The 21,730-nt window shown below is 37.0% G+C and overlaps 9 protein-coding genes and 1 long non-coding RNA gene across 15 annotated transcripts; 8 read left to right on the top strand and 2 right to left on the bottom strand.

The window, feature by feature from the left end:
- The first annotated feature begins 154 nt into the window (after nucleotides 1–154).
- On the top strand, nucleotides 155–1,678 carry LOC124326379 (2-oxoglutarate-dependent dioxygenase htyE-like). The gene is made up of 7 exons (XM_046785165.1): nucleotides 155–298; nucleotides 390–499; nucleotides 571–689; nucleotides 746–918; nucleotides 977–1,173; nucleotides 1,247–1,354; nucleotides 1,417–1,678. The coding sequence occupies exons 1-7, from the start codon at nucleotides 262–264 to the stop codon at nucleotides 1,597–1,599; spliced, it is 927 nt and encodes a 308-aa protein (XP_046641121.1). The 5' UTR covers nucleotides 155–261; the 3' UTR covers nucleotides 1,600–1,678.
- Nucleotides 1,679–2,446: 768 nt separating this feature from the next.
- On the top strand, nucleotides 2,447–5,531 carry LOC124326282. The gene is made up of 3 exons (XM_046785014.1): nucleotides 2,447–2,826; nucleotides 4,484–5,006; nucleotides 5,122–5,531. Exons 1-3 carry the CDS (start codon nucleotides 2,495–2,497, stop codon nucleotides 5,395–5,397), a joined length of 1,131 nt encoding a protein of 376 aa, XP_046640970.1. The 5' UTR covers nucleotides 2,447–2,494; the 3' UTR covers nucleotides 5,398–5,531.
- A 669-nt stretch (nucleotides 5,532–6,200) lies between these two features.
- On the top strand, nucleotides 6,201–9,817 carry LOC124326372 (UPF0676 protein C1494.01-like). Of its 2 annotated transcripts, XM_046785144.1 has the most exons (11): nucleotides 6,201–6,328; nucleotides 6,673–6,796; nucleotides 6,866–7,082; nucleotides 7,172–7,380; nucleotides 8,210–8,406; nucleotides 8,469–8,596; nucleotides 8,665–8,780; nucleotides 8,841–9,010; nucleotides 9,076–9,272; nucleotides 9,344–9,451; nucleotides 9,519–9,817. In XM_046785144.1, exons 5-11 carry the CDS (start codon nucleotides 8,355–8,357, stop codon nucleotides 9,699–9,701), a joined length of 954 nt encoding a protein of 317 aa, XP_046641100.1. In that variant the 5' UTR covers nucleotides 6,201–6,328; nucleotides 6,673–6,796; nucleotides 6,866–7,082; nucleotides 7,172–7,380; nucleotides 8,210–8,354; the 3' UTR covers nucleotides 9,702–9,817. The 2 variants fall into 2 exon arrangements, with proteins under 2 accessions (XP_046641100.1, XP_046641099.1); XM_046785143.1 differs by lacking the exons at nucleotides 6,201–6,328; nucleotides 6,673–6,796; nucleotides 6,866–7,082; nucleotides 7,172–7,380 and having other exon boundaries at nucleotides 7,859–8,406.
- A 62-nt stretch (nucleotides 9,818–9,879) lies between these two features.
- On the top strand, nucleotides 9,880–11,769 carry LOC124326375 (UPF0676 protein C1494.01-like). Of its 2 annotated transcripts, none has more exons than XM_046785150.1 (7): nucleotides 9,880–10,237; nucleotides 10,302–10,423; nucleotides 10,487–10,608; nucleotides 10,680–10,849; nucleotides 10,918–11,108; nucleotides 11,170–11,277; nucleotides 11,351–11,769. In XM_046785150.1, the coding sequence occupies exons 1-7, from the start codon at nucleotides 10,198–10,200 to the stop codon at nucleotides 11,528–11,530; spliced, it is 933 nt and encodes a 310-aa protein (XP_046641106.1). In that variant the 5' UTR covers nucleotides 9,880–10,197; the 3' UTR covers nucleotides 11,531–11,769. The 2 variants fall into 2 exon arrangements, with proteins under 2 accessions (XP_046641106.1, XP_046641104.1); XM_046785148.1 differs by having other exon boundaries at nucleotides 9,901–10,237; nucleotides 10,912–11,108.
- Nucleotides 11,770–12,033: 264 nt separating this feature from the next.
- Nucleotides 12,034–12,843, top strand: LOC124326654 (cytochrome c oxidase subunit 6A1, mitochondrial-like). The gene is made up of 3 exons (XM_046785577.1): nucleotides 12,034–12,195; nucleotides 12,460–12,611; nucleotides 12,672–12,843. Exons 1-3 carry the CDS (start codon nucleotides 12,108–12,110, stop codon nucleotides 12,765–12,767), a joined length of 336 nt encoding a protein of 111 aa, XP_046641533.1. The 5' UTR covers nucleotides 12,034–12,107; the 3' UTR covers nucleotides 12,768–12,843.
- Nucleotides 12,844–12,975: 132 nt separating this feature from the next.
- On the top strand, nucleotides 12,976–15,719 carry LOC124326373 (UPF0676 protein C1494.01-like). Of its 2 annotated transcripts, none has more exons than XM_046785145.1 (7): nucleotides 12,976–13,696; nucleotides 13,780–13,901; nucleotides 14,389–14,522; nucleotides 14,688–14,857; nucleotides 14,921–15,117; nucleotides 15,174–15,281; nucleotides 15,336–15,719. In XM_046785145.1, exons 1-7 carry the CDS (start codon nucleotides 13,657–13,659, stop codon nucleotides 15,516–15,518), a joined length of 954 nt encoding a protein of 317 aa, XP_046641101.1. In that variant the 5' UTR covers nucleotides 12,976–13,656; the 3' UTR covers nucleotides 15,519–15,719. The 2 variants fall into 2 exon arrangements, with proteins under 2 accessions (XP_046641101.1, XP_046641102.1); XM_046785146.1 differs by lacking the exon at nucleotides 14,389–14,522 and adding an exon at nucleotides 14,101–14,216.
- Nucleotides 15,550–17,232, bottom strand: LOC124326357. Of its 2 annotated transcripts, XM_046785123.1 has the most exons (6): nucleotides 17,043–17,232; nucleotides 16,935–16,972; nucleotides 16,527–16,872; nucleotides 16,021–16,458; nucleotides 15,841–15,959; nucleotides 15,550–15,755 (listed from the first exon to the last, which is right to left on the bottom strand). In XM_046785123.1, exons 1-5 carry the CDS (start codon nucleotides 17,083–17,085, stop codon nucleotides 15,844–15,846), a joined length of 981 nt encoding a protein of 326 aa, XP_046641079.1. In that variant the 5' UTR covers nucleotides 17,086–17,232; the 3' UTR covers nucleotides 15,550–15,755; nucleotides 15,841–15,843. The 2 variants fall into 2 exon arrangements, with proteins under 2 accessions (XP_046641079.1, XP_046641077.1); XM_046785121.1 differs by having other exon boundaries at nucleotides 15,550–15,959; nucleotides 17,043–17,231.
- A 225-nt stretch (nucleotides 17,233–17,457) lies between these two features.
- Nucleotides 17,458–18,171, top strand: LOC124326651 (ER membrane protein complex subunit 5-like). The gene is made up of 4 exons (XM_046785574.1): nucleotides 17,458–17,619; nucleotides 17,682–17,734; nucleotides 17,798–17,901; nucleotides 17,961–18,171. The coding sequence occupies exons 1-4, from the start codon at nucleotides 17,541–17,543 to the stop codon at nucleotides 18,079–18,081; spliced, it is 357 nt and encodes a 118-aa protein (XP_046641530.1). The 5' UTR covers nucleotides 17,458–17,540; the 3' UTR covers nucleotides 18,082–18,171.
- Nucleotides 18,172–18,425: 254 nt separating this feature from the next.
- Nucleotides 18,426–20,918, top strand: LOC124326387 (mitochondrial uncoupling protein Bmcp-like). 2 transcript variants are annotated; one of them, XR_006915552.1, is made up of 8 exons: nucleotides 18,426–19,082; nucleotides 19,145–19,292; nucleotides 19,355–19,631; nucleotides 19,705–19,829; nucleotides 19,904–19,964; nucleotides 20,031–20,150; nucleotides 20,216–20,426; nucleotides 20,528–20,918. XR_006915552.1 is itself a non-coding variant. In XM_046785176.1 (7 exons), the coding sequence occupies exons 1-7, from the start codon at nucleotides 19,016–19,018 to the stop codon at nucleotides 20,333–20,335; spliced, it is 918 nt and encodes a 305-aa protein (XP_046641132.1). In that variant the 5' UTR covers nucleotides 18,426–19,015; the 3' UTR covers nucleotides 20,336–20,494. The 2 variants fall into 2 exon arrangements, 1 of the variants encoding a protein (XP_046641132.1); XM_046785176.1 differs by lacking the exon at nucleotides 20,528–20,918 and having other exon boundaries at nucleotides 20,216–20,494.
- On the bottom strand, nucleotides 20,823–21,716 carry LOC124326709. Its single transcript, XR_006915717.1, has 2 exons — nucleotides 21,251–21,716; nucleotides 20,823–21,165 (listed from the first exon to the last, which is right to left on the bottom strand). It is a non-coding gene; the product is annotated as an uncharacterized LOC124326709 (long non-coding RNA).
- Between the last annotated feature and the right edge of the window lie 14 nt (nucleotides 21,717–21,730).

The raw sequence follows: 21,730 nt of genomic DNA, 5'->3' as shown, positions 1-21,730 counted from the left end.
TAAACTCATCAGTCCTTGCTATCTAAAAGCAAACTGCTAAACAAACATGTCCTATGTTGAAAAACTAGAAGTGCCATCCTTTACTATTGTCTTACTTTAAGTTTTACTCTTTTTGACATTTTTGAAAATTTGTTTAAAAAATCATCATTAGATGGCGTTCAGTTGTCAAAAACACAAACTCGTGTTTACCATTCGATGTCTGTTCCTCCCACAAAATGTTCAAGATGCTATCAGATTGTGGAATATCACTGAATAATCGAGATGGCAAGCATTCCGATCGTAGATTTAACTGCATTAGGTATAGTGTGTAATTAAAGTGTGTGTGCAAAATGTTAAAACTATTTTGAGACTAACGATTGAGTTTCTGTTGCCGGGCTTATATTTTCTAGTGCGAAAAAACGACATCAGCAACGCCCACCTGATCGTGAAACAACTGGATGAAGCCTTTTCCACTGTCGGTTTCGTTTATTTAACAAATCATGGCATCGACCAAACTACAGTAAAATAGTTCTTTAACCTTGTACCTGTATAAATTTGATATTGAGTTGTTTTTCTCTGATCTATTTTCAGATTGACAAAGTTTTGAAAGCCTCCAAACACTTTTTCCTACTACCAGACGACATCAAGAAGCAAACACGTCGGGATTTATCGAAAAACAATGACGGTTACGTCGGAATTAATCAAGAAATGTAAAAACGTTATTACCTTGTTGTTTCAAGAGTTTAATTATATAATGTTTTGATAGATTGGGAACTGATATTCATCATGAAATCAAAGAGGCTTACAACTTAACCAGTTCGAAGAGTGTATTTCCATCAGAAGACACAAATCCTGAATTCCGGTCATCCGTCACTGATCTCGCCTTGAAACTGAGTGAACTAACGAGACGCTTACTTGCATGTATGGCTCTGGCACTAGGTAAAATATTTGGTTAAAACAAATTGAGGCAGTTAATAATTGATTTCTGGTTAATAAGGATTGACAGAGAATTATTTCGTCGATCGCCATCGCTTCATGTTTCAAGATCAAGATAAGAATGCCACAACTTTTCGGACTTTGTATTATCCATCGCTTTCCGAATCGGATATCCAGCCCGGCGTTGTAAGATGCGGAGCTCATTCTGATTACGGGACCATCACACTCCTCCTACAAGACAGTGTTGGCGGATTAGAGGTTATTTCGGCACATCTGTATTCGTTATTGACGTTATTTAACGTATTCATTATTTGGCGTTTTTCAACTAAAGGTACTTTCCGGAAGCAAATGGATACCTGCTACTCCGATCCCGGGGTCAATCCTTGTAAATCTTGGAGATCTGATGCAATTCTGGACTTCGGATCGTTACACTGCAACGGTGATTGCACATAATTTTGGAAAATTGATTAAAATAATAAATAAGAATTGTTTTTACAACAGGTTCATCGAGTGTTAGTGCCGGAAGAAGAATTACGCCGAAAATCGACTCGCCAATCGATCGCCTTCTTTGTTCATCCGGATAATGACGTAATGGTTTCTCAATTAAATGGTTCCAGCGACCAACCTGCAATTGGAGCCCTGGATTACCTCAAGTCACGTCTCTCCGCCACCTACAAATATTAACAGATTTTTACTTTATCTTTCTCTTAAAATTTTAGTTTTCTACAGCAAAAAAAAAAAAAAAAATCATTTCTAACAAGATTTATGGACGTCTGGGTATATCTTTTTACCTAGAATGTTGAGAACTCTTCCGCTTTTCCCACTGTAGGATCAGATTTTGTTACTCTAAAAATCACGGGGTTGTTCAGTGATTAGTATGCGCTCATTTTTATGAAACTTTATTTAGAATTTGATATTTGTTTTTTTAAAATTGGTCGAGATTGGTAGATGGTCCCTTTCAGCTTTCTAAATCGTTTTCTTTCTACCGGAGTCCATATTACCGGGGGAGATAATGATCAAATTTGAGCACATATTGTTGACATTTTCGACGTTTGATTGTCGATTCTCCACCCGCGCTTGTAGACATCGTTATGTCTAAAATGCTATTCACGTAAATTGTTCTTGATTTTCCCGGAGAACTTCTTGAAATAGATGTGGAAAGCTCCTCTGTACGAATCAATGGGTGAAAGTGTGTCAAAACCCATAATTTGACAAGCGCCAAAAAATATTGACTCCAGACTAATTTGTTTGAGAAAAAGAGGGAGAATTATTTTAAAGTAAGTTTTAGTATTTTGCCAATATTAAACCAAAATTTTGCACTGTCGTGAAATGTTGCTTAAATGGGGGAAATTGGCTTGCTTACTTTAATTTAAAAGATTTAAAACAAGTTCGTAAATGATGTAAGAGAAAGTGCTACGTCTCAAAATGATATAGTATAATTGTTGTTCGCCTGGGGTCTAAGTTCGTCAACGTTTACGGACGTTTTCTTTTGCTGTATTTCAAAATACGCATTCGTTGGAACTTGGAGTGAAAAAGGTTAGTTTCGCCTAATATTTCATTAGTAATACTCAGCTCGATCATGAATCAAGTCATGAAAGAAGAGAAGGGGTCAGTGGTAGTAGGAGCAGGCCAGTCAAATAATAAATTCACAACAGCGTCTTTTTCGCATAAATTCACCAATCTTAACTTGGAAATGCCTTTTCTGAAGCCCGAATTATCTCTCAGTTCACCCGATTTCTATTTAAACGGGATATTCTGGTCTTTTAGATTGTATTTGAAAGAGGATCCAAAGAGCGACGTCGGTTTGCTCCTGCAGTCGTATTGTGATTATTCCAGAACTTTTCAGAAAAGAAATCTGAAAATAGCTGTCAACTTTACAATGTACGTAGTGACGACAGCTACCGACGGCAAGTAAGTTGGTGATCTTGTAACTTGTTTTTCGTGAATTGTGTTTAGGCTACGAATTTTTCTGCTTTTTGCGTGTTTGGTTTGGAAGTTTCTGTGCCTATTGCTAAGAAAATTAAAAAAAGTTGTCGTCCACGTCCACCAACATTAAAATTGTTGGGAGAAAATAATTTTCTTCTTAATCATTTATATAATGCCGTTTGCGAAAAACTTTTTGATAAAAGCCAGTAAAATCTAAGGTGTGAGTATTTTCGAGGTTTTCTTCTGCTATAGATGTTATTCTAACCAAAAAGTAGTAGACATGCCAGTCTCGCGTAATATCTCATAGCTAGACTGTCGCATCATTATCAGTTACCCTGCTAGCACAAGATATCCATAGGATATCCTATGTTAGTCCCTTCATCCAAGGGACGTCTCGTCCCTTTGGGAACTACTAGGGAAATCCAAAGGATTATTTTTTTGGTCGTCAAATAGACGTCCAATTTTTACGTCCTAAGGACGGAAAAGTTGGACGTGTTTAGGACAGTAAATATTGAATGTTCTGTTGACATCCATCTACCTTCCCATTTCCCACCGTATATAATCCATACATGATAAAGTCTATAAATATCATATTGGAGATGAGCGGTGTAATGATACATTATTTTAACTTAATTATCTGTAAATCTACGTTATGATTTCTTTGTAATTATAAAAAATACATTAATTTTTGTAAATATTATATTGAAATAAAATCTTCGCTTTATTCCATATTTAATATTCTCTCCTTAAAATATTGTTGCAATAATTCAATCTAAAACTTTATTACTAAGTACAAATATAAGAACTAGGTTATTATTCTATTCATTGTGTAAATATGATAAGGAAATATACCACATTAGATGAAGATGTGACAAAGAAATAAAAGTGCAGCAGCATCGGTGAAAGAAGTAGTTGGAAGGGTGACCCAACTCACAAGCGCGAATTTCTTTTCTTCATTCCCCAAAATTTTCTTTCCCTGCTATGTCCTTTAGTGACGTCCATTGATTGTCCACGGTGGGACATCCTTGGGCGCGACATTTGGATGTCCCGCGTAGGCGCGTATGGACTCAGGACGGACCGATGGGATATCCCATCGTCCGGAAAGAACACACGCAGTTCGTCCTGGCAACGTAAAATTGCTGGCAGGGTAGCCATGAGCTAAATGGCGGAAAGTGCAGTAGCAGAATTAGCATCAGGAGCGGCAGTAGTTTCAGGAAATGGATTCATGTCGTCATTTTTCCACAGATTTCCTGTCAACGTGAGAATAATCGTTTTTCCCCAGGGCCAGTTTGTTTAGTGGCTTTTTCTGGGCCATAAAATTGCGTATAAAAGAAGATCCAAATAGCAACATTGAAGTGTTTCTGTTGTCGTATATTGGCCGTGACCCCGTAACTTTAGAAGAGAAAAACATTAAAACAACTGCAAGATTTTTCCTTTACGTTTACGACGACAAGTAAGTTGGTGGTTCAGTATCTGATATCAGTCGAAATTTTTAGACAACGTACGATTCTCTTTTATTAATATTCGGTAAAAAAGAGTGTATGCTTCTAAAGCCAATTGTAGTGATAATATTTAATGGATGTATTCGGTATGTTGTCTCGTGGTCAGCCAGATTAACGGTTATGTTTTTTCTTTACTACAGTATCTCGTACAGTTCCGGACCGGAGCTCAAGACTCTTGATTCAACATCGAAACACGGAAATGGGATGGGCGTTCTTTTCATTATGAAGGAAAAACTTTTGAGCCATCCATTTTTATACATCCCGGATAATGTATTAACTATTGGATGTGAGCTGAATTGGGCTTACCATTTTCAGAATATGGAAACTCTACCTTCTCCAAAAAACCCCTTCCCTTTGAAACCGAATTCTTTTGAAAAGTTATTTAATAATCCTAAATTCAACGATTTAAAAATCTCAACTGGTGGCCAAATTTTCAATACAAGCAAGTTGATACTTTGCGAAGCAAGCGATGTCTTCGAACAATTGATTTTTTCGGAGTCACCTGATGGAAGGAATACCATCCACATAGAGGATATCAATGCAGATGCATTTGCAGGTGTACTGCGCTACATCTTATGTAAAGTCCTTCCCGATCTGCAGTTAGACAAGCATGCAGAAGATTGGCTTAAAATAACTCACAAATTTAAACTTCACGCGTTACAGGTAGGCATGAGATATAACACGATTTTAAAAGTTTTCAATTTTACTCAATTTTATTAATTTTTTAGAATGTATGTAAAATTTATTATTTATTAATATAGAATATTTATTTATTTAGAACGTACTCCAAAAAGGATTTCTTCTGCAGCTGAAGCCTACCAATGCATTTATGTGCTTGAAAACTGCAGACAAATACTCAATTGCAGATCTGAGAAAGAAATGTATACAATACATCCAAGAAAACTGGAACGAAGTGGTGGCGAATCACGGAGTAGCAAAATTTACTAGCTGCCCTGATAATACTCATAATATTGAAGAGTTGCAGAAATCCGTGGAGCTGCTAGCCGAAGTAACGGAAAATCTTCCATTATGTAAAAGGCCGCGATTGAATTAATTGTAGTTTTTGATTATCTAAAACCTGATAGTAGACAGGCCATAAAGGATAAAGCTCAAAAATAATGAAATGAGTGAAAGAAATACAAGGTGTATCATCACCATAGCCCACGTAAGTAACGGCCACTCAACGTACGTTCGCCCTGCAAAAGTTGGGGAAGTTTCCACCCACCCACCCAACCTAGCCAGAAGGCATGCTGTCCTTCTGACACAGCATTGCCAGTTTTGAAAGGGGATAGCCAAGGAAAGATTCGAATTCATACGTTAGCAATTTTTACAGGCTGAGTAAGCAATTAGTAGCCTAATGGGTATAGTGGTGGATTCCCATTAGAGAGGTATTAGGTTCAAACCTGTGCAGGTCTTTATCCATTTTTAATCATTTTTCCTTGTTTTTCCTATATTTTAAAAATGAAATGATGGAATGCCTAGATTCTGTAAAAAATGCGAGTTTTTTTTTCATTTTAACCAAGGACTTTTCTTTGGCAAGGACTTAGAAAAAAAAAATTCAGATTTTGTTTAAAAAATGAAAAAAAACTGTAAAAATTGCTAACCTTTGAATTCGAATCTTTCCTTGGCTATCCCCTTTAAAAACTGGCAATGCTGTGTCAGAAGGACAGCATGCCTTCTGGCTAGGTTGGGTGGGTGGGTGGAAACTTCCCCAACTTTTGCAGGGCGAACGTACGTTGAGTGGCCGTTACTTACGTAGGCTATGATCATCACAGAAGTTTCAATCATTGTCGGTAGAGGGCTAGAGGCTACTTTCGTCGGCTGAGGTTTTTGTTTGTTTACGTTTTTGGTGTTTTTTTCACGTGTCTGGTGTGACTGTCTGTGCCTCTGTGGTGAATAATAGTCGAACAATGATGTCTTCCAGAAAGTTAATAAGTTTCACTTCACTTAGGCTCAAAGTTAAGTTTTTTTTATTGTCTTAAAAGGTAAGTTTTTTTAAATAGACGGTATAATTGATGTTTTAATATTGAGTTAAATAATGCTGAAAACCATATCTTGAGGCTGAGAAGATGTTTCAGTCAGACATATCCTAATGTGTTTACTATCCATTGTCTGTTCGCCACAAAATATGTGCTTGCATGTGTTGAAATACATTATTTTAAACTTTTTGTTAAGTTATTATTACATTGAGAAATATGGTAGTTATCAGTTATCACCAATTCTTCAGTTACAATTTCAACTTCAGGTTCAATTAGTTACAGTGCAATCGTTGTATATTTTTAAATAAAATCTTACAGTTTTGAGGTTAATAAGTGAGTTTCTATTGCAGGACATGTATTTCTATGAGAGAAAACAATATTATAGTGTTGTCTCCCATATGTGATTGTTAAAAGGGACCTGTTCAACTATCAATCACCATCTCGATAATCAAATAATGAGAAAACCAAACTAAAGTATAAAAAAATATATATTTAAACCTATCACTAATTCAATTTGATAATAACTTTATTCTTCTCTGAAAGGTTTATTAGATTACTGGCAATGTTTGGAAAGCATCCCACAACACATATTTTCCTACCATCAAACGAATCAGGAATAAACCACGACAAGACTTTTGGTTACGTCTGGATAATTACGACTTCTCGAAAGCAATCTACGTTAAGACTGGAATCATTCAAAAAATGTTAAAACCGGTTAAAACGTTATTACCATACTTCGAATTTGTGGCTCTGACTCCAGGTAGTGTATAATATCTAATATGTTACATATATGGTAAATGAGGTGTCAGAGACTCAGAGTCAGAGATTAATTGCTGATTATTTATGCAGTAAGATTTGAAAAAGAATAATATCTCCAGTCGTCATTTAATGGTCACTGTCTCATCGTGTTTCACGTTAAACTAACTCGGATCTAAATCTATTCCAACCCGGATATCCAGCCAGGCTTTGCAAGATACTCATCATTCGCATTAATACGGGACAAAAGCACTCAGCTCCCTGCTCCCTGCATATTGACAAGACATTGTTGGCAGATTAAAGTAAGTAGAAGTATTTTGGGGGATCAGTTATTCTTTAAGATTATCACAATCATTTAGTGTTTTCAATGTTAGATACTTTCGTAAAGCAAATAGATACAGTCATACAGATTCCGACGATCAGTTAGGCAATCCAAGTACATCTTTGTATCTGATGCTATTATGGACCGGATCGTTAAAGTGTAACAGTAATTAAATATCCAAGCTTTTGAGAGAAATACTTAAAATTTAAACAGGGTCTTTTTGTTAGAAGAGACACGTCAAAAACCAACTCGCCAATCAATCGCCTTCTAGGTTTGTCCGGATAACTAGGTTTGGTTTTCTATTCTAGCTGTGCTAAACATACTCAAAGAATATATCTTATTTTCACTTTTTATAAAACTTTATTTTTCTAGAGCAAAAAAGTCTTAAACATATTTTTTTTTAAAGAATGTCCGAGTATCTTATTTTAAGAAACTAAAAAAATTTTTTCATGTAGAGAACTACAGAGATCGTTAAACATAAAATAGCCTTTTTTCTTTTGGTGACAAAATGATCTACGTGATGTTTCTCAGGGGTCTTGCCGAGGAGGTAGTGTTTTAGTTACGCGTTCCAAAGTAACTTTTGATGTCACTTAGAGAAATCGTATTCAGTAAATGGTTTTATCTCCTTGTCTTTCCTGAAAAAAGAACATGGCTTGGAAATTATTATTCTGGGTGTGCGCTATCTGTATCTATACTACACCACCAAGGGGTTTTGAAGAAAACGTCCTTGTGACACACCATATCCATCTCACTGTGAGGTCAACTGTGCTAAAAGAGCAAAAAGGAAATTATTTATCCTTGGGCAACAGATGAAACTCGTTGATAAGAGAGTCACGTGACTGGACTGACCATCAGCTGTACGCAAGATTCCACAGGCTTGGGAGGAGAGTCTGGCTGATTTAACTTTATAGCTAGAAAAGACGAACAAGAAAACCGCAGTTGATTTTCAGCACCATGGAGCAAAACACGGACGTCGTGATTCCTATCATCGATTTGGATAAGTTGGGTGTGTAACTGTTTGACTGACACTTGTTTTTACTTGAAACTGATTGTTTTATCACTCCACAGGATTACAAACTGCCGATGTAGAGGATGTAGATCAAATCACAATGGATCGTGTTTCCAGGGAACTCGACTCCGCTTTCTCTACTGTTGGATTTGTTTACCTGAAAAATCACGGCGTCAATCAGCAATTGGTAGGCTCACATTTATTAAAAAACCCTCTTTTTAAAAGTGCGATAACTGTTTGTTTCTTTATTTACAGGTAGATAACTTATTCGAACGTTCTAAATCGTTCTTCCACCTGCCGGAATCCATTAAAGAAAATTATCGATGTGGCGTTGAGAACTGCGACGGTTACACCGGAAGGGATGGAGAAATGTCAGTTATTCATTGAATTTTCAAGGCAGTATATTATCGCATCATTTAAATTTTAAATAGTTTGGATACGAGTGCTCGACATGAAATTCGAGAATCGTACGATGTTGCCTCACCCGACGGACTCTATCCCGACGAACACGCACCGGAATTCCGGCAGGCAATTAACGATTTAGCTCCTCCTATGTGCGAACTAACATTCCGCTTGCTCAAATGCATGGCGCTGGCATTAGGTAAGTGGATAATTCAAACAATATTTCATCTGATTATATTATCATTTTCATCATTGTGTGCACAGGACTCGATAAGGAATTTTTCGGGGAACGACACAACTTCATGTTTAAAGCCGCCGAGAAAAACCGAACCATCTTCCGTACTCTTTTTTATCCATCATTGGCCGACACCGAAACCCTGGCCGGAGTAGTTAGATGTGGTTTACATTCTGATTACGGAACGATTACTCTACTTCTACAAGATGACATGGGGGGATTGGAAGTAACACATTTTAAAAAAGCTTCTTTTAATTGCTGAATTGAATAAGTTTTTGTTTTGTTTAAAATTGGCAGATTTTTTCCCAAGAGAAATGGTTCCCTGCTAAACCTATTCCAGGGACGATCATGATCAACTTGGGGGATATGATGCAATTTTGGACATCTGATCGTTATGTCGCTACGGTAAATATTGGTTAGGCCATACAATTATTACGTCATCATTTACGTTCATTTTCAAATTTTTAACAAGGTTCATCGAGTGGTTGTTCCAGAGGAAGAGATCCGTCGTCGAACTCCCCGTCAATCAATTGCTTTCTTTGTCCATCCAGATAACGATGTGATGATTGCTCCGCTGGATGGATCCGGTAAGCATGAACCAGTGGATGCCCTCACGTATGTCAAGTCTCGACTCATAGCCTCCAGTTATAAATGATACCTGAAATCAAATTCAAATGGCATTTCTACCGCCTTTTAATATTTCTTTCCTAACGCATTTGATGAATAAAATTTGATCGATTCTCGGGGATCGAAATAAAATTTGAATTTGAATGAAACATTTAAGCGGTTAACTTGAAATGGCCATTATTCTGTCAACTTCTTAAAACGAACATGGAAAGCTCCTCTATACGACTGAATGGGGGAGAGGGTCAAACCCGTAAGGACTGATGACTTGATAAGCGCAGAAGAACATTGCTCTAGGCTAATTCATTTGAGAAGAAAAAGGCGATACTGATCATATCTTAGAGAAGAACGCTGTCCCAAACATTTTCAAGTTCGAATGGGACTTAAGTATGCGAAGGACGGTCGCTGAAGTTGTCTGACAACGTTCAACCAAATAAGTGCGCAGTTTGTCTCTTCGAAAGATTTGATATTTTTAAGTTCTCAAATATAGTGTAACTGTGACACATATTCCAACGTACAGAATCAAAATGTTTAACGAAATACCCATCGTTGATCTGGATGAATTAGGTATTCAATGGTAAATAGAGTAATTTTTTGGGGAAATTTAACTTTAATTAGCGGACTGACGTAGGGCTCCATTATTTGGGAAAGCCGTGGGAAAGCACAGTCGACCGTGTAGCCAAAGAACTCCACTCAGCTTTCTCTACAGTTGGGTTTGTTTACTTGAAGAATCACGGCATCGAACAGCAAAAGGTAAATAATTTCAATGTGAACTTTACACCAATTTAATTGAAGTCTAAAAATTTGGAAAAATAGGTTGACAATGTATTTCGTGCATCCCGATCGTTCTTCCAACTACCGGATACTATTAAGGATGGATACAGATGCGGACAACCCGATAACGAATCGGACGGATATACGGGCAAAGATCAAGAAATGTAAATCAAGTTGATTTTTTTTTAAACTTAACTATATTTCTTTTATTAAGATTTATCGCGCTTGTTTTTAGTTTGGATGTCAGCAGCCTTCATGAAATACGAGAATCGTACGATATCGCTTCGCCCGATGGAGTTTATCCGGATGAACACGCCCCTGAATTCCGCAAAACTATCAAAGAATTGGCTCCGGAGTTAAGAGAATTGACCATACGATTGTTAAAATGCATGGCTCATGCCCTGGGTAAAACGAACAATTCAAATTTTCCCATTTCAAAGTAAAAAAAGAATAAGAACTGAATTTAGGATTAGAAGAAGATTTCTTTAGTAGCCGCCATCAGTACATGTTTCACGGAGCAGACAAGAATAGGACGATTTTCCGCTCACTTTATTATCCGACATTGGCGGACAGAGACATTCAACCAGGTGTTGTGAGATGTGGAGCGCATTCTGATTATGGGGCCATCACTCTTCTTCTCCAGGATGATATGGGCGGATTAGAAGTATTGAATAATGTGTCCATTCTGAAAATGTGAGTTTTACTAATAAAAATTTGTTGATAAGGTTCTTTCCAGAGGTGAATGGATACCTGCCACTCCTATTCGGGGAACAATTCTGATTAATTTGGGAGATCTCATGCAGTTCTGGACGTCTGATCGTTACGTCGCTACTGTACAACTTACACCTTTAAATTGTTTCAAGAACATGTGCAGTTGAAGAATACATCAATTGTTATTTTTCATAGGTTCACCGTGTTCTAGTACCGGAAGAAGAGATTCGCCGTCGTTCTCCTCGTCAATCGATCGCATTTTTCGTGCACGCTGACAACGGCGTGATGATATCTCCTCTTGATGGATCGAACAAACATAGCCCTGTTGAAGCATTAGCCTACTTGAAATCTCGTATTTCGGCAACTTACAAATAATTTTAAATTTCTTAACTGTTCCCCAGAGGTGCAGCTTCCAGCATCATAAACATTTAATTCAAGAATACCTCAAGTATTCATCTCGGTTTTAAAAATTTATTGTTAGACGGTTTGGTAAATCAGCGGCTCAATTGAATTAGCATTACAATTTCAAGTGTTGAGATGTTCTATATCAATTAATTCTTGATTCCCAAAAAGGTCCCTTTTTTAAAGTTTAAAAATACACATCATTACACATATTACGCAGCCTATTGACAATTATTTGTATCACAAGATTAGTATAGGCTATCCCTAAGTTCTTAATTGTTTAAAAAGACCGCGCCACCGTGTAGTACCACACAGATCAGAAAAATAGAAAACAAAATTTTAATATTTTGATTGCAGTCATGTATGAATAAATATTCGTGAATTTATTCATAATTTTGGATGATTAAAGTAACATTTGAAAAACCATTAACAAATTGCGCAAATAGTTTTCATCAGATTGTGAATTGACTTCGATTGTTTAGAAGCCGCTATTGAGGGGTAGGGAATAGGGTTTCATTCTGCAACAGACGTACTGAATTCACAGAGCAAGATGGCTACCGTTTTGGGAAAAGTTATTTCTCGTGGAATTGCTACTACCCGAGTGGCTAATGGCCAAGCTGCTGTTTCTGGACATCATGGTAAATTAGTTCAGATGATATTTTATATACAAACATACCAAGTTAAACATCAGAAATTTGTTTCGTGTTGTGGTCACGTACACCAGTTTTCTGTGGTTAAAATGGTTTTGCTATCGCAAATACTTTCGTTCTAAGCGTTAAAGATATACTGTGTTTTTGTTATGATTAAAGTAAAAATGTGGATTTGTTGGTTATAATTTTCTGTTACACTGTCAGGAAACTAAGATTTTGTGGAAAACTAATTTGTTTTTTTTCATGTATTAGATGGCTGGAAGATGTGGAGAAACCTCACTTTCTTGGTAGCTCTCCCCGGTGTTGCTCTGTGCATGTTGAATGTGTACTTGGGTTTGGACGATGCTGAAGCCCATAGTGCTCCTCCTTTTGTTGCCTATGAGTACATGAGGATCCGCAACAAGGCAAGTTTAGCTTAACTTTGTTTGTTATTACAATTCTAATTGAGTTATATTTCTTTACAGAGATTTCCTTGGGGAGAAGGACAGAAATCGTTGTTCCACAACCCCCATGTCAATGCTCTGCCAGGCGGTTATGAACACACTGATGACCACCACTAATCAGGTGATTTTAGCTTGAAAATCACCAAGGTGTTAGTTTATTGTAAAAATTGTCTTAATACACCAGAAAACAAGATCATGTCATTGTAATTAATGTAGCAAATTAGCTTTTAAGGAAATCATTTATTGCTAATGATTGGTTAATGCTTAATGAACAGTGTTGAGGTAGATTTGAGGTTTTGCAGAGTACCATTATTCTCGTTGAATCCGCCAGAAAACCCATCTCGTACTTTCATCGACTTGTTTCCATTGATGAATCAGCTAATATGTAAATGTGTTTTGTTAATCAGCAATGATTTTATCCCTTTTCTGTAATTTAATACGTTTAATTTCCCACCTTCCAGATGGCGTCATCCGGAAAATTTGGGGCGGAAATTTCTATCGCTTGGTCACATCTCTTGGGATTGCCTTTTTCCACTCTTTTACGAGAAGGACGCCCATTTTCTCAATGCAGTCCATTGCAAGATAGCATAAAAAGAGGATATCGTATCAGTCCAACGTTTTTTTAACTAAGATAAAGTGATAGGAGAGAAAGGGCGACGTGACCAGCATTTATCAATGCCTTTTTTTTCTCTGTTGCTTACCTGTGGTTCCTGGGTGAAATATCTAAACAGTGATAGAAGAAGAGCTAGCCAAACAGCCTTGAGCTTTTCACCCTCTTGTGACCATTTTTGTACGAGATTTTAATCTAACGAAAAAGGGAAAACTTTTTGGGAAAGATCGCCCTAGGCCGACGATTTCTTGGTTTTTTCTGTCCTTTAAGTTTGTAGTTATTTTCAGAGGAATATAATCTTCCAGACGCCAGTAGTTTCCTGCCTTGAAAGAGAGCTGGGTTTTAAAATAGTTCAGAAGACTTCGACGACCAGTGATTGCTACACTGCTGTACAGAATGAAGCGAAGTATTCCAATAATCGACCTGGCCGACATGGGTAAAATGCTAGTGCTTTGCAATTTAACTAATTCTGTTGGATGTTGTGTAAGATGTAATTTAACTTACTTTTACATGTATCAGGACTTGGTATTGCCGAGGAACCTAAGCAATCAACGATTGACCGTGTATCGAAAGAGCTGGATGAAGCTTTTGTTAATATTGGATTCGTTTACTTAAAAAATCACGGAATCGACAATCCCTCTGTAAGTCTAGATGTTTTATTCCCATCACTAACTGGAATTACTGCCAACTAATAACATTCAATAAAAAATCTAACCCAAACTGAGCCGGTAGACGTAGTCGCAGATGTAGTGATGTAACGATGTAATGACTAATATCTGTACCAATAGGGACTTTGATTGTGTCCTAGGTGTGGAACTGTTATTCCTTAATCTTCTTTAGGTAGATGCTGTATTGAGAGCATCGCAAACATTTTTTGAACTGCCAGATAGCTGCAAGGACATTTACCGTCGTAATTCAACGCAATATGATGGTTACTCTGGAGTTGACCAGGAAATGTAAACATTTCAAAATTGATATTCTCCTTTTACTTCTTACAATTAGTTTGATTGTTTTTCAATTTTATGGCCGGCTCCGTTTGGGTGGAGTACTTTTCTAAAATTAAAGGAAATTTTAGATTACTGATAAGACAATTGAGCAATTATGGTACTCTATTTCATGCATGATTAGATAGAACAATATTTTCAAGTTGCGGGCCGTTTTTTCCAAGCACCAAAGTCCGTAAAATGTGAACACATGCTCTGCAATAAATACTTGGATATGAATCAGAGAGCCAACGGTTACCTTGGGTCCGGCCCTGAGATGTGAGACAAGTGAAACAATTTGTTTTCATCGCTGATGTTTTGTATGTCGCGCAAACGCATTTGGTGGTCCGTAGAGCTTTTTTGTGTGGGTGTTCTATCTTTAAATGTTGCTTTCGTTCGTTTATATCTAGACTGAAACTAATATTCTCATTTCAAAATTTGCAGATTAGAAAGCAAAAACTTGCATGAAGTCCGGGAAGCCTACGATATCACTTCACTCGACAGTTTCTTTCCGGACAAACATCAACCGGAATTCCGAAAGACTGTCAGTGAACTGGTGCCGAAATTGTGCAAATTATCTCATCGCTTGCTCCGATGCCTCGCTGTGGCTTTAGGTATCTCCACAAATGTTGTTATAACTTGGAATGATAATAACTTGTTTTAATCGAATGTTTAAGGTTTGGACGAAGAATATTTTACTCGATGTCATACTATGATGTGTCAAGGTAGTGACAAGAATGCCACCACGTTCCGCACACTTTTCTATCCATCCCTAGCTGACGGTGCAATAAAAGCTGGTGTGGAAAGGTGCGGCCAACACTCAGATTATGGGACCTTTACTTTACTCTTTCAAGACGATATTGGTGGATTGGAAGTAATTCGATCTCCTCAAATTACCTTTTAAATGCAAAATCTAATTTTCTATCCCAGGTATTGTCTGGAGGTGAATGGATAGCCGCTACGCCAATCCCCGGGACCGTTTTGGTAAACGTAGGAGACCTGATGCAATTTTGGACGGCTAATCGTTATCCTGCAACGGTAATTAACTAATACAACTTTAGTAAAAAAATAATTTAATTAAATTATTCTTAGATCCATCGCGTACGAGTTCCCGAAGAAGAGATTCGTCGTCGACAACCGCGGCAATCGTTAGCCTTTTTCGTACATCCGGATAATGATGTAATGGTCTCTCCTTTAAATGGATCCAAAAATCATTCGCCAATTTCAGCTTTGGCCCATTTAAATCTTCGATATTCCCAGACGTATAAATACTAGAATCGTAATTCTTAAATATATAGAAATTACATTTAAAAAACAATCCAGTTTATTCGGGATACAAGGTAATTTCTTACATTTAAACAGCCCCAACATATAAGTTTTCTTGATTCAATTCTTTCACATAGTGGGGGGCAATATTGCAAGGAAAAGTAAGAAATGTGATAATGGTCCAACAAAAATGTCTACGCAAATCGAATACTTGAGGAAAAAACGTAGAAATGAATGCGAGAAATTCTGGGTAGTATTCAATATGAAAAGAAATAGGACACCCTCGTCAAAGATTGAAATGAGAAAATTTAGCAAATCAGCACTCGTATACCTTTCACTGCGTGAAACGTTCGTTGAGAGTTTTCTTCGTGCGTGGAATGTCTTCACCACTGTCTACCACACTGATTTGGATATCCTCTTCTTCCGATTGCGGAGTAGCTTTGATTACGCCTGCAATCATGCACAATTAATGATTATAACAAATTCTAATTATCATACTAAATCGTATTACCAAGGCGAGCAATTATTCCTGGGGCGGGTATCCTGGTTCTTGGTGAGGGCTCGTAAGCCAGCGGAGGCATTCCGTTAGCAGGGGGAGGAATCTCGCAGGCAAGCGGGGGCATTCCTCGTGGAATATCACATTGATAGTGATTTGGCATATTGTGTGATGCTTGATAGCATGAGGGCGCGTGAGGAACTGCAAAACAGTTTGGCTGCATAGATAGTTCATGGCTAAACTTTGGTGGAGAGAAAACCCTGGGAACCGGGGACATTGGGAAAACACCAGATGGTGAAGCTTTATGGTAGCTGTGAGGTAATGTAGGTCCTCTTTGAATCACTGCAGCAGTATTAGGCTTCATCCAAGGGGGAAGTTTGCCAACAAGTTTTTCAATTTGAGACAGTGTTGATCTGCTCACTTTAGGTTGAGAAACCATCCCATTACACTGTCCTAAAAGAAGAAGCAACATCATTAGAAAAGTAAACAACTGAAGACTTGCAAATTTGTTATTCATTTACCAAATGGACTAGCTCTGGGGCCACATGAGTTTTCCAATTGAGGAAATTGATGAAATCTTGGCCCAGACTGAGATAATTTAGCTTGCTGTCTTAATTTGAAAATCATGTTTGCAACAATTTTCCATCTTAAATCCAGCCCTGCTTTATTGGCTCTGATAGTAATGAGTCTTTGTCTGAGATCCAGGGTTTTGCGTGCCTGAACAAGCCGCTTTTTGGCCATATGGTTTAAATAATTACTCCTGTTGTAATTCTTTGGTTGGATTGCTGTTCTTAATGGTCTTCTGTTAAATTGAAAATTGGTCTGCCGTCTCAGGAAGGGTGAGTTATCTTCAACATGTCCTTCATCCTAGAATGGTCATTGAAAGTTAACACTCCACTGCTTCAATGGTTTCATGAATTTATGCTTACCAGGGTTTTCTTAGCTCTCATATCCCTGATGACATCATCTATAAGAAATGGATACCCAAGGTTAGTAACAAAAACAAGTACACGTGGATTAAACGATGGACATTTTACCAAGAGACATCGACTCGTAATTTGCGTCTTGTAGCACCTCCATTTCTAAAAGATGAAAAAAAGACTACTTATCAAAAATGTGCTTGCTTGGAGACACTTGTGTGGCAACGATTTGTCGACCTTATAACGTGTGTATCGCTCACAAAGTCATCTTCATAACTCGTTTTTTTTTTTAGTTTGCTCCTGAAACGGTATTACCCTGTAGGCTATTTTTTGCAACAGAGTTGTAGGTATCACTTATTTACATATTTTTAATAAAATGTTTGAAAATATTTTAAAATGTGAAATTATATTTAATTGAAATAAAAAACTGTTACTTTAATCTATTTTACTTTGCAAATTTGTTATTTTCAGATTTTTGAAGTTCTCTAGAGCTGCAAGAGAGTCGTGCAGCTCTGCGCACTGCGCTGTTCAAGGGTTCGAGAAACGAGAGTAGCAGACGATTCGTATAATGGTGATAATTGGTAATTTGATTGAATCCCCTAAATCGACCGAGAAATGTCAAGCTCAATGAATAAATATATCCTTATTTTGGGAATGGTATTGCTTTTCCACGCTGCTTATTCGGCAGCTCAACGTAAGTTTGTATATAGATAGCATTGGAGGGAACCGCAGAAAAATATATTATTCCTTTGACAGATCGATCATACCTCCGGCTAACTGAGCAAGAGTTTACGTCACTCCCCGCAGATGTAAGTTACATATAAAAGCTTGCATTGCTGAAGATTTTTATAGTTAATTGTATTGTTTCACAGATTGTTCTTCAAACGATATTTAGCTTATTACTCACTGTTTTTGGAGTAACTATGATAGCTGGTGAATTTAAGGAGATCCGATCCAATATTGACCTACAGAAAAAGTATGCCAATTATAGCCAATCTTTGAAAATTGTTATGATTATATGTTTTTCTATTACAGGACTTGGAAAAATCTGAATAATCGGCCATCCTTCTACACTTTTAATCATAGGGGACATATTTTCAATCCTATTGTGCTTTCACGTTCTGGCACTGGAAAGGGGGCATTAGAAGCCAATTAAACTATTCAATCAACTCATTTAGTCTTGTGTGTGTGTGTGTATGTGTGTTAATAAATTTTAACATTCCTTCTGAAATGTTTTGACATCTAATATTTAAGATTTTATTTTATTTTATTTTTATTTATTTATCTTTAGCACAGTTGTTTGAAAATTGATATGATGCCAAACGGAACCGGTCGTTTCATGTTTATAAATATGCAAGAAAAAAAACCAAGAAAGAAACGGGAAACGGTAAGAAAAATCAAAAATGGAAAAAGAAAAAGAGGAAAAGCGACCATTTGGAATTTAGCCAAAATATGACAGCGTTGGCATTTTGATTCAGACGACACGACATGATTAGATCACGTGATCCAATGTCATTGGCAATGACCGAGTCCGAAAGGGCAGTCTCAAAATTGTCGGTACTATTAATGAAATTACAAGAGGCTCTTGTCTTTCAGCCTGTGTTTAAACGATAGGGATGCCGTCGAATCACTGAACCTATTTATAAATTCCCTAGGCATTGGCTCTCTCAAGAGTAATTGGATTCACACGCGCATGTACATGTAGTGTGAAGTAGATTTCCTCGTGCAGTAGATACAAAATAGCAGCATTGTTGCAGTGTTCCGATCCCCATTCGAACCACAACACGTTAGTTTGAATACATCATAGTATTTCATTTGCCAGTCATTAAAAGTATACGTTTTTTATGAGCGAATGTGTGTTTTCTTTCTATCCACAAAGTTCTTTCTTTGTTCCCCTGGCTAAAGTTTAAGTGGGTTGTTTCCAGTTTTCGATCACATGTGAAAAAAAATATGCACGGATAAATTATGAAACCAGTCAAGTCTTGATTAGTGTTTATGATATTCAGCTCAACCGTTTTCCTGTATCACAAGTTTTGAATTGCACCAGTGTTCCTATAGTTTGTTGTAGCTACAGCCTTAAAAAAATTCACATGGGTGATAGTCATGACTGGAGACCATTTATCTATGGAGGTTTCTCATCTTGTACAGCTGAATTTGGTATAATTGATTCACATTTTTCTTGTGTTTACATAAATATAATTGTATTCTACTATTTTCAGGTACATTCCCAATTGATACTACCAAAACAAGGCTTCAGATTCAAGGCCAGAAGTTGGATGGAAGATTTACAGTTGTTCGCTACAATGGCATGTTTCACGCATTGTCAAGAATCACCAGGGAAGAAGGTGTCAGGGCTTTGTATTCAGGGTATGTCAAGAGTTCATTTGTTCTGTTTCATTTCAGCTATATTTCTAATTTTTCTTTTTCAGCATTTGGCCAGCACTTTTAAGACAATCCACATATGGAACTATCAAGTTTGGGATTTACTATACCCTCAAAAAGTGGATTGATCATCCTGAAGTTGAAGACATGATGACAAACATATTTTGTGGTGTTATTGCTGGTGTGGTTTCAAGTGCCATAGCCAATCCAACAGATGTATTGAAAGTAAGGATGCAAGCATGCTCAACCTCCCTGCAGCAAAAGTCAATGTTTGAGTGCTTTGGAGATGTATACAGACAAGAAGGAATATCTGGTTTGTGGCGGGTATGCAATACGTCATTTTGTAATTATTTGTTCTGAAATTCACGATTCCTAAAATATTTTAATTTATTTAAAGGGAGTTGGTCCAACCGCACAGAGAGCAGCCGTGATAACGGCTGTGGAATTGCCCATTTACGATATCTGTAAGCATCGGTTAATACAGGGTAATGTAATGGGCGATACAGTCTCAAATCACTTTGTGTAAGTTTCTGCAAATTTGCGCGCTAAAATACTTTGTAGTTATCTCATATTCTTATAACATCTGAATTTATTAGGTCAAGCTTTATATCAAGTTTGGGTGGTGCAGTCGCCTCAACTCCAATTGACGTCGTTCGTGTAAGCATGATGACAACTGATGAGACGGTTTTTTAATATAATACGTTAACATCTTTTGATAAACAGGTTCGGCTGATGAATCAACGACGCCTTAAATCTGGAGTACGATTCGGGTTCGGCATGAGCAGTGATTTTTCTCTTCACAAATCTCGACTCTATCGTGGAACTTTAGATTGTTTTGTACAGGTAACCTGAGTGACTTGTTTTTTAAAATGACGGTATATGAAATCGTTTGTTATTGTTATATTTAGACCGTCCGACACGAAGGTATCATGGCTCTCTATCGTGGTTTTATTCCAACTTGGTTGCGTATGGGCCCGTGGAACGTGATTTTCTTTATTACGTACGAACAGCTGAAAAAGTTGTACTAATCGAAAGCTGATCTGGTCGTCGAGTCAACAAGAACAATTCAAAATTGTTTCCCGAATTTCCCTTCTGACTGACGCATCCGTATATCAATCAGTACGTTTCTTTTTAGTTAGACCAATAAAATTTAATATAACTTAAAATACAATTATTTCGCGAATGAATGCGGAATTGATGATTTTTGAAAATTGCAACAGAATGGCGAGTATTAAGTCGACCTAGTGTCGCCTCAACGAGCTCATAGATCGTCTGTCAGTATCCGGGCACCGGGCTTTGGCAGAACTTTACTTGTAGGCTACTTCAGTTAATATCGAGAGGGATTTCCACTTCAGTTTAAATTATTTTTGAAGTCAGTTAAAGTAGGCTACATTTTTTTAATGAGCGAATGTGTCCTTTCTTTCTTCTTACCAAGTCCCTCTTTGTTCTCCGTGCTAAAATATTGAGTGGATTGTTTTCTTTTAAATTATATGAACAAAAATATGTACAGATAAATTAAGGAAGTGCTCATTAGATGTATTTATCAGAATCAGATAGTCAGCTCAACTGATTTTCTGCCCCATCTCTTTAGATTTGTAAATGTAAGTCTTTGTAATAGTTAAATGTAGTCACAGTCATGGTGGAAAAGTTAAGTTATATGTTTACACCTGGATCGCTTCAGTGTTTCCATAAAAAAGTGAATATAGTACAAACATGCAGACGAAAAAACTCCGTTTACATCAATTTGTTTGGTATTTTGCCAAAGAATCGACTGCTTCCAGCGTCCGCATTAGTTCCCAAAGCATCTTCAAACTACAGATATTAAGGTAGTTTGATGTTATAGTTAAAGCCTATTAGCCTATAGTTAATAAAGTTAAATGAGTGTTAACTACAAACACATGGTATTAACCACTAAATTACTTGGCTTGACTTAAACCACATACCTGTTGTGGTTTGTGGTCTCCTGAAATGATAAATTGTTGATGTTCCTTTCTACATTGTTTTCTGGATTTTTGTCAGGACTAGCAGCCATTGCTGGTGAACTTAGTGGATCACTGGAATTTCAGATAATCATAAAGTGTGTTAAAGTATCATTTTGCAGCTTCTTGTCAAAAAATTATTCATAAACTATTTCGACCTTCAATACAAATCTTGCTTAAGATAGCTGAAAAAACCCCAAAAAATATTGTCAACGAAACGAATAGAAAGCATATTGTCTTTCGATGACGATTTGGTTAAATTTACTGAAATTTGTTGAAGACTAGGATGTTCTTTGATTTTTAATGGACAATCCTACTCATTTTTTTCTAAATTGTCACTGTCAGGTAACATTACGAATAATCAGTTAACCGAAAGAAGGTCTCAAATCTGCTACCAGGTGCCTCTGAGCCATAATAACAATAATGGCTGCCGTTGCTCACTTC

The sequence above is a fragment of the Daphnia pulicaria genome, chromosome 2 (genome assembly GCF_021234035.1).
Source record: "Daphnia pulicaria isolate SC F1-1A chromosome 2, SC_F0-13Bv2, whole genome shotgun sequence".
NCBI lineage: Eukaryota > Metazoa > Arthropoda > Branchiopoda > Diplostraca > Daphniidae > Daphnia > Daphnia pulicaria.
Note: the sequence above shows the minus strand (reverse complement) of the source record. Positions and strands in the feature narration are given on the sequence as shown.